Source organism: Xenopus tropicalis, chromosome 10 (assembly GCF_000004195.4).
Source record: "Xenopus tropicalis strain Nigerian chromosome 10, UCB_Xtro_10.0, whole genome shotgun sequence".
Taxonomy (NCBI): Eukaryota; Metazoa; Chordata; class Amphibia; order Anura; family Pipidae; genus Xenopus; species Xenopus tropicalis.
In genome coordinates, this window is record NC_030686.2 from 46,551,200 (window position 1) to 46,561,640 (window position 10,441).

The window sequence follows — 10,441 nt, forward strand, 5'->3', positions numbered from 1 at the left end:
AATGTTCCAGTTTTTTGCACTCTGCCCCTTGCCATGCTGGTTATGACCCAAAGGCACAGCTGTTTGCTTTTTTAATTTCAATAATGGAGTGCAAATATCTGTCTGGGGCAGGTTTGGGCATTTTCAATGAGCCCAAAATGAGCACCAAAAATGTTTCCAGAAGCAAAATTGCACCAGATCTCACAACAAGACACATTGGGGCTCGTTTATAAATATCAGATGTTTGCATTTAGCATTTTCCCTGCAGCCTGGCTGAAAAATAGGGCTAAACGTGAATTTGTTGCCATGGGTTACTGCCCAGGTGTAGATCATAAATGTGCCCTTTTGGTATTTTGATAACAGTATCCCTTTTGGAGACACCCCCCCATCACTCATACATCATCCCGAGCCTGTTATAATCAAAGCTGTATAAAGGCCACATTAGAAATCAAGCTTCCCTTAGTACTTACCAATATGCAGTAATGCCCCCTACAGGGATAATATGGCAGGGCATGTCAGAACATTCCAGAGCTAACATGTCACTCCATGTCCATTCTTCATAGTAAAGTTAATGGTGTTACATTAAGAAGTGCCCATTATAGCACAGTCTCTGCCAAGTGCCCCTTAAACACAATGTTACTTTAAGGAGCAGTGCTCCCTTGTCTGAGATCTTCTGCTCCCAAATTTCTGTGTGGGTGAGTCCCGCACTTACAGGCTCTACCTGTGGCTTCCTGGCAGTTGCTCCAACCTGGCTGCCTCATAATATATTGGTATTTCCAAGCATTTGGCAACCCCTTCTGTGCCAGTCAGCTCCAGGGGCTCTTTTTGCTGGGTCCTTCTTCTCTTCCTATGGCTCTGGCTCTTTAATTGCCCCCCTCCTGCTCTAGAAGCTCCTGGCGCATCCCAAGATGCCTTACACCTTCCTGCAGCCCTGGGAATAGTGATTGGCTAGCTGCTTTAGCATCCGATCAACCTAACATGCTGGGTGCCCACTCTGCTTTTGGGTTCTGTAGGAATGGGATCAGCGCTGCTCCCCTACAAACACAATGGCAGTGAAAGTAGCAGCTGACTGTGAGTTTATTATCATTTAATAATAACTTGGTGTCTGAGATTAGGAAATGCATGGTCTTTTCTGAATCGTGAATATCTGTAACTCAAAACAATAGCAACATACCAGCCTCACAATCAATCTGTCCTCTGGCTCTTGTGCTCAGCTGTGTAACTAGATTATCAGCCACACCTGTACTGCAAATCTCTACTGATACGACTCCTGAGCAAATATACTCGCAGATATATACACATGCACAAATACAATCAACCAAGTTTTAAAGTATACAGGTAGGTCTGGCTTCCCTTAGGGCTACGGTGCCCTGCCTGGGGGCCAGTTAGGGGGAGATTTGGGGTAAGTGCTTATTTGTGCCCTGGGTACCCCTGGAACTATAGCAGGGTGACTGTTACCCCAATGTTTCTATATATCTGTAACCTTGTTATGGGCTAAGGGGGCCCAGCCTGAAGGCCAGTTAGGGGGGGATTTGGGGTGAGTGCTTATTTGTGCCCTGGGTACCCCTGGAACTATAGCAGGGTGACTGTTACCCCAATGTTTCTATATATCTGTAACCTTGTTATGGGCTAAGGGGGCCCAGCCTGAAGGCCAGTTAGGGGGGGATTTGGGTGAGTGCTTATTTTGTGCCCTGGGTACCCCTGGAACTATAGTGGGGTGACTGGTTACCCCCAATGTTTCTATATATCTGTAACCTTGTTATGGGCTAAGGGGGCCCAGCCTGAAAGCCAGTTAGGGGGGGATTTGGGGTGAGTGCTTATTTGTGCCCTGGGTACCCCTGGAACTATAGCAGGGTGACTGTTACCCCAATGTTTCTATATATCTGTAACCTTGTTATGGGCTAAGGGGGCCCAGCCTGAAAGCCAGTTAGGGGGAGATTTGTGGGCTTATGTTCTATATTACATTACATTGCTGTTTAAAGGGAACCTTCTACCTCTCAAAGCAAAGGAACAAGTAGATGCTGAAATTTGAAAAGTAGAAGGAGTGGGAACTAAGATTGCCACCTCACCCCTTTAATACCGGCCACATGTTGAATCGACATCCGGCATGACTAATTAGCAGTTAATTTAGATGCGTGTTGTATGGCTGCAGATAAATCAGTTCAGTCTGCAGAATGTATGTAAATTAATTGATCATTAGGATATATATTTAATATGTGGCCTGTGATAAAAGGCTGAAGTGGCAACCCCACCTGCAACCTCAGGGTCTGCTGAACGGTAGTAACACCACTGGTGTATCTCTGAATGTCCTTCAATTTCTTGCCAATTCAACCTACATTGGCTCCTTTTCTCTTAGTTTATGGTGATAACTGGAAGTGCTCATATTACTTCTCTGGAAAACAAACAACTTTAATTGCTTTGTTGACTTTCCTTATTGTGGTTACTCAACAAGTTACAGAAATGAGTTTGGTTAGAATCGATTACTAGGTGCGATTTTATTGTAACAGAGAAAAAGGGAATACAGGGGAGGTGCTTTGCCATAATTCAGAGATTTCTGGATATTAAGCTTCAATATAAAAATGCCATAACTGTGTGATTATTCTTTTTTTATACAGCATCAATTTATCCCCCAGCACTTTACAGATAAGGGATGGGATGGCATACACGTCACTGTGAACTTCAGGCAACTGCGGGACATTGCAGCGACATGTATGCCATCCCATTGGCGATTTACATTCTAGCCGGGGATGGCATTGCGGGGAGATTAGTTGCCCGCGACAATGAAGATTTGTTGTGGGGCGACTAATCTCCCCGTGTTCCACTGCCCTAAGGCTGAAGACACACGGAGCTACTAGTAGCAGCTACATGTCACGGCTACTTAAAGGAACAGTAACACTAAAAAATGAAAGAGCTTTAAAGTAATAAAATTATAATGCACTGTTGCCCTGCACTGGGTAAAACTGGTGTGTTTGCTACAGTAACACTACTATAATTTATATAATAAGCTGCTGTGTAGCCCCGGGGGCAGCCATTCAAGCTTACCCCATAGCTACACAGCAGCTTATTTATATAAATTATAGTAGACTTTCTGAAGTAAACACACAACTTTTATCAGTGCGGGCAGCAGCACATTATATTTTAGTTACTTTTATACACTTTCATTTTTTGGTCTTACTGTTCCTTTAAAGAGACAATGCTGATCATTTACTGATAATTGTCTCTATGTGTGTTTAGCAGAGGCAATTCTCAGTATTGTCTATGGCAGGGGATTTTCTGGCATTTAGTAGTCGTGACAAGTAGCTGCTACTAAGTAGCTCTGTGTGACTTCACCCTTAGTTAATGCTACACCTTGAATCGCTACTGTAATATCTTCCTACCTGAAAGCACTGAATACTCTCAGGTGCAGGCACATGTAGCTGGTATTTGTCAAAACACGCAAGACTGCATTTTTAGCAGATATCAGCAAAATGTGCCTGCACACAAGCGTGTTTTCCGGTGCAGGCACGAGGATTTTACAGTAGCGGTGTGTATTCTTGGCAAGTGTTTTTCTGCTTACCGAGAATATGCTCCGTGTGACACCCTAAAGCAATGACATTCTCTCCAAGGTGTGGCACCTTGCAGCAGGATCTTCACCATCTGGCAATCTGGGCGGCTAAGTGGCAGATGAGATTTAACCCTTTTACTGCCAGCCGTTTTGGTCAAAGCGGAACTTGTATTGCCAGACAGTTTTTGAACATTTTTCACTGTTTCACTTTAGGGGCCTTTCCTTGGGGGGACTTTTAGTTTACCCAGGAAAACAAGCTTTCAAAATATGGTAGAATTTTTGTGTAATTCCAATTCTGTAACAAGATATAGGCTTCTAAATGTCTAAAAATGCAAAAAAAAAATCTAATTTTCCATAATATAAACACACATACTAGAAACAAAAATTATTTTATGCATGAATATACAACTGATTTGGAAAGTCCCATGTCTCCTGAACGTGCCAATACCAAATATATATAGTTTTATGGAGATTTGTCACTTGTATAGGTCACAAACTCCCAGCAGTACACTACCAAATTCCCAAAGCACTGCTCCAGAAAGCTGCATACTTTAGATTTCAAGGCCAAAAATTCCACTAACAGAAGGTTTATCCCAGAAAATTGTACATTTTTGGAAAGAACAGATTCTGGGAAATCCAGAGTAGGCACAACTGTCTGTCTGCTCCAAACTATCAAGTGGCAATGCTTTCCTAAAGTTATTGGTTTTTATCAAAATTTGTGATTTTTTCGTTTTTAAAAATCACTTCAAAGCTTCCAGTCTATATTATCTTATCTCCTTCAGGTCATAAAGTAACCAAATAAAACACCCTAAATATGAACGCCAGGGGTCCACTGAACAGTTTGATGCCCAATATGTATAGGTTTAGCTAAGTATGTGGCATGTAGGGGCCCCAATGGGAACATACCCCCATATATACTGTCATTTCTGTCATTTCAGCTCCTGCAAAATCAACACATTTACATCATTATATGTGGGATAAAGCTACAAAAAAGTACGCTCACCCCAGAAAGTCATATATTTTTGGAAAGTACACATTCCCCCCGAATCTAAAATGGGTACCCATGTCTTTCTACTCCAAAGTACCAAGCCGCACAGCTTTTCTAAAGTTAGCAATTTTGATGACATTTCCAAAAATCCCCTCAAAGCTTCCAGTTTGCAGCATTTTATCTCCCACATAGCATTAGGTACCAAGATAAAACACCCTAAATATGAACGCCAGGGGTCCACTGAATAGTTTGATGCCCAATATGTATAGGTTAATCTAAGTATGTGGCATGTAGGGGCCCCAATGGGAACATACCCCCATATGTACTGTCATTTCTGTCATTTCAGCTCCTGCAAAATCAACACATTTACATCATTATATGTGGGATAAAGCTAGTAAAATGTATGCTCACCCCAGAAAGTCATATTTTTGGAAAGTACACATTCCCCCGAATCTAATAAAATCGAGCCTCCGCGTATACCATCCCACCGGCGATTTACATTTTTCGCCGATGGGATGGTATTTCGGGGAGATTAGTCGCCCGAGACACGGGAGATTTGTTGCGGGCGACTAATCTCCCCATGTGCCAGAGCCCTTAGTACAAGTTGATCCAGGGACTGGGCTGATTGCAAATTAGAGAGGCTTCAGATGGGGTTTTTTGCCTTCCTCTGGATCAACTAGCTGTTGTTGTTGTTAGGCAGGTTATATATAGGCATTAAGGTGGCCATACACGCACCGATATTATCGTACGAAACCTCGTTTCGTACGATAATCGGTGCGTGTATGGTATGTCAGCGAGCCGACCGATGTCGCAGGAAGCTGCTGAAATCGGTCGGCTCGTCGATCGGCCAGGTTAGAAAATTTTGATCGGGCGCCATAGAAGGCGCCTGACCAAAATTCTCCCTTCAGAGCTGAATCGGCAGAAGGAGGTAGAAATCCTATTGTTTCTACCTCCTTACCTGCCAATTCAGCCCTGAATGGTGTGTGGCGGATCTGACGATGTTTCGTGCGACCGATGGTCGTACGAAACATCGTCGGATCGCCACGTGTATGGCCAGCTTTAGGGTTGATGGTGATGGGCGTATGTCTTTTTTCAACCTAACTTAATATGTTACTATTTTACTATGAAATTTGGTAGTGATGGGACAAGTGCAAATCTTAGACAACTTGGAGACCTTCCTCGCACACCCTAGCACTCCAAAATGAGTGCACAATTCTGGAGGGATCAAGGCACAATGTTGGAGGGATCAAGGCACAATGTTGGAGGGATCGAGGCACAATTCTGGAGGGATCGAGGCACAATGCTGGAGGGATCAGCTCCCTCTCAAACCATTCAAAGACAGAAAACAATGAGCAATTACAAGCAGGGCGAGCCCTTGCAAATTTTATTGCGGAAGTGCAACGTTTCTGGGCAAAACAACCCAGATCAGTGGAAGTGATGCCAATTTGAACACATTTATACACAAACATATTTACATAAACACCATAGGTTAATATACTAAAACATAGGTTAATGCATCTCTCATCATAGAGTAAAAAGTGCATTAAAATTGTGCATAATTAGTAAAAAAAAATTAATTCATTAGAAATCCATAAAAAATCCACAGTTCAAGTCCAATAACAAATAATGAAGTTGTGTACCGAGCAAAACCGCAAGCTCAGCAGGATACTATACTGCAAAACAATATTACCTTTATTAATAAAACTAATAAGACTAAAAATGTTACATACTAAGCTGCAGTTGGAAACATTTGTCAATTACGTACAAATTTCAAAAAAGGGTACAAAAAAGACTTCCAACTGGTCCTCACTTGGTGAGACTTCTTATTATACTGTAGCCGGCATTTGTGCAGTACAGACAGAAGGAAATGTAAATAGAACTTATTATACAAGAACAAACCAGGATGATTGGGAGCTGATTGGGAGGGAGCGGAGCAACACACATTACATCTTGTCTAGTCTTTGTTAGGACTGTTCATTGTAGACCTGCAGACAGGTTGCCAAGGGCTGTGGTGTTCTGTGGCAGGTCCTGGTTTGTAGATAGCCATTCCATCTAGGTACAGCTTCCCAGTGTCTTCAGCTGGATAAAGAACACACAGAGGATAAGTACACCCAGTAAACTTCTACCATCAAGGTTCAGGATGGACATGTCTAAAGGGATAATGTAACAACAAGTGCAAAGTGTGCTACCGGTCTAGTTACCCATAGCAACCAATTGCCAGTTAGCATTAATTGGTTCGCTGTTTGAAAACAAACATTTAATTGGTTTTTATATTTTACTAGACCTTGGCACATAACATATATAACCCCAAGATTGCAAAAATGTGACTTATTACCTATAGAGACCCATTGGTTGCTGGTCAGGCAACAGTAGACCCAGCAGCAGCTGAGGGTCCCACCTGTATAAAGGGCTTTAAAGACACAGTAACTGGGCTTTAAATACACAGTTACAGTCAGGGATGTATTTTCCATATAGGAACCCAAGGGCATGTGCCTAAGGGCAGCAGCTTAGAATTGGGACTTACTTTCTGATCATAGGAATATTGCTTTAAGGTGCCCATACACGGGCCGACTATAGCTGCTGATATGGGTCCCTTGGACCGATTCAGCAGCTAATTGGCCTGTGTATGGGCAGAACAGATCTGCCTGGCCGACCGATATCTGGTCTGAAATTGGGCAGATCTCGATCGGCCAGGTTAGAAAATCCGGTCGGATCGGGGACCGCATCGGCTCGTTGATGCGGTCCCCGAACCGACTGCCCCATAAGCTCAAATGTAATCCGATCGGATTATTTTTTTTTAAAGTCCCTTGCTACCCGATATCGCCCATCCGTTCGCTTGGTGACATCGCCAATCTTAGTCTAAATAACCTGGGGGAGAAAGTGTCTAATGCGCCTAAAGAAAATGGCTCCTATTGAAGGTAAAACCAAATAGACATCAAGGTGGTGATTCCCAGTCTTGTGGCATCTCCCCAAATAATTTATAATAAACAGAAATCAAATTCTAAGGAACATTCCTGTACACATTCACTATAATATGTTAAGGTGTTTTGTAAATATTACCACTACTGAAAGCAGTTTTCTGTCTGTGCTATTCCCCTTACTGTTTGCCTGACTACTGTAGCAATGTAGCAGGCAATGCCTTGGAAGCTTCTTTGATTTTCCTCTATGGTCTGTTAATTGAAGAACATACAAAGCTTTGCAGGAATCCAAGCCTGAGAAGTTCTAGCTGTCTACTGAGACACTGTCCCAATGGTAAGAAGAGTCAGGAGAAGCAGAGAAGAGAAAAGTAAAACCGATACGGCTCTTAAAAGTTATTCAGTTTACTAATCTCTTTATAATCATTAACATAAGTAGTTAAGAATAACTATTTTATTTTTTGTTATCTGTAGTGATTCTGTAGAATACTTACACAATACAGTACACAAAGGGCAGCCACAATGATCTCAATCAGTATCCCATGGGAAGCGCTGGATCCCTCTAAGAAGAAGACAGAACATACACAAAATGAACGATAAGATTAGAAGTGTATCTGCGTTCCCATATCTACTTTCACTGTAGCCCTCAGTTACATCAAGGTCCAGTATCCCGGGGATAACAAGGTTATTGCCGATGAAAGAGTTGGTGATGCCCCCTTCTAGGCCTGAATTGTCATATTTGTGGGTTAGAATGGTTGTGGTTACAAATATTGGTAGTTTAGCACTTTTTTTCATATAAGTAAAGGTGGCCATACACAGCAAGATGTGCTCGTTTGCCAAGGTCGCCAAACGAGCAAATCTATTCACTGATATGCCTAACTTGGGTGGCGATATTGTGCTAATCACATTTCAGTGATGGATGGGATAAGTTGGAGCACGAATTGCTTCAATGAGCCAATGCGGTCTCCGATCCAACAAAAAATCAAGCCTGTCCAGTCGACATTTGCCCAATTCTTGGCCAGATATCGGTCAGGGAGGCAGATAAGCTGCCGAGATGGTCTTAAAGGACACGAATCAGCAACTGAAATCTGCCTGTGTGTGGCCACCTTTACAAGTTCTACTGCAAAGTAGTTTTTAGTTGACAAAACCTTGTTCTAGAATTCTGCATTTGACTAATAGGATTACAGAACTTTGTTATTCTACTCAGATCGTATCCTAGTCTTTATGTTCTTAAAGAAATGCCATTGACACCCTAGAATGAATGTTTGGTAGCACCCACTTTGGAAAGAATCTGAAACTGAAATCATGTCGCTTCCTATTGCCATGAATTTCTATATCATTCTGGCTAGAGTCTGAACCATTCTACTTCTTATGCAAACTGCTCCAGTTCCACCAGATATGAAGGATGCCTTCTCCCAATGGCAGGTTCCACATCCCCCATAAATGTTCAATGGGATTTAGATTTAGGCCACTTCATAACAGTCCAGCGTTTTGTCTTTCATCATTCCTGTGCGCTTTTTGAAGGATGCTTGGGTCATTGTCCTTCTGGAAAACCCATGATCTCCAAGACGCAGCTCTGTGACCCTGGCTTCAGTATTGAGCTACAAGAGGCATTAGTAATCTCCTGATTTCTTCATGCCAAGCACAGGCTCAAGGCACCCAGTTCCAGGGCACTAAAGGAACCTTAGAACATCAGCAACTCTCTTTCATGTATTCTTTTCTTTGAAGGCTTAATTTTTCCTCTTTCCAGAGAGATTCTTTGCTTTACCAAAAAGCTCTAATGCCCTCTCTGCCCACACAACATTCCCACAGAAGGATTTTGTCTTGTTCAGGTGCATTTGAGCAAACTGCAGTGAGGATTTCCAATGTTTCTTGGCCAGAAGTGGGGTCTTCCTGAGTCCCCTTTCATTGAGTTGCTGGCAGATGGAGTTGAAGTTGTTGTACCTTGTATCTAAAGGCCAGCTTGGACCTGTCCGGTGGATGATCAAGGTTCTTTCACCAATATTTGAACAATAACTACCTGCATTCAATTTTTCTTCTGGGTTTATGTCCAAGAAGAACGGCTACAGTGCCACGGGCCTCTAAATTCTAGAAAACACTGCGTACAGTGGACACAGGACCATTAAGGTCTCTGGAGATGGACTTGTAGCCTTCAGGTTCTCTATGCTCTCTTTTACAATTTGCTGATTTTCTCTTCTTTTTTCCATGCTTCTTACATTGCTGGTACCTGCAACTCATCACCAGTGGTTTACTTACAAATCAAAATATTTCTTACAACCCTTCTAAAAGGTGCCACTAATTTTGTCCAGTCCATTTAAACATTTCTGTGTGGAATAAGAAAAAGTCTTTCCCTCAACAGTCCCAACACCTTGGGCCTACTAACTGGGCTTGGATACCATCAAAGGTGATTCTTGGAAGCAACTTAAGTCCTTGTTTCCATAGCAGCCCATCAGCAGTTTTCCTTTTCTAGTCACGTGTGGCTGTAATGCTCATTAATGCTCAAATGGTCCACAGGAGTCGGTATCTGATCATTGGCCCTGGGGCCCAACTACTACATGAAGCCTGATCTGGCCTTGAACATGGCAGGCATAATTGGGCATCCAAATGGATCCAAAGATCCATTTGTTTGGCATCTCACCAGTCAAGTGGGTCTCTTCGTATATGGCCAGATTTATTACCAGAGCAGTCTGTTTGTAGGCGGAATATTCTAACATCCATAAAAGGGTTCATTTACAAATAGCAGAGTGTAAACTAAGAACTATGTTCTCTAGAAGAAGCACCGGGGGGCAGGAGGTTAAACTGCAGTGAACTCTGTCTCTGTTAATTGTTTCTTCTCAATCTCAGAATATTAATATATTGGCCTCTAAGTGTGTGTAAGGCACAATACTGGCCAGAAAACTAAACCCTGCCCCTACTTTTACCTGCAAAGCCAGAATGGGATGGTTTCTAACAGTCTCTATACTCTGCGATAGCTGGGTACTGAGTATGACACAGTGCAACAGCCCCAAACTATAA

At 42.6% G+C, this 10,441-nt stretch overlaps 2 protein-coding genes across 3 annotated transcripts in view; one reads left to right on the forward strand and one right to left on the reverse strand.

Moving 5' to 3' along the window:
• Nucleotides 1-940: 940 nt before the first annotated feature.
• Nucleotides 941-10,441, forward strand: part of znf850 (zinc finger protein 850) — a 41,163-nt gene continuing 31,662 nt past the window's right edge. The window contains exon 1 of one of the 2 annotated variants that reach the window (XM_012952652.3): nt 941-1,050. The gene's annotated coding sequence lies outside the window, so the exon portion shown is untranslated. Of the gene's footprint in view, nt 1,051-1,237; nt 1,318-10,441 lie in introns of those variants that run through there. The other variant, XM_012952654.3, reaches the window with a different exon arrangement.
• LOC105945210 overlaps nt 5,861-10,441 on the reverse strand; it is a 9,287-nt gene continuing 4,706 nt past the window's right edge. The window contains exons 3-4 of the mRNA XM_012952658.3: nt 7,921-7,988; nt 5,861-6,590 (exon numbers count right to left, since the gene is read on the reverse strand). Coding sequence (XP_012808112.2) covers nt 6,564-6,590; nt 7,921-7,988 — 95 coding nt within the window. The 3' untranslated portion in view covers nt 5,861-6,563. The remainder of the gene's footprint in view (nt 6,591-7,920; nt 7,989-10,441) is intronic.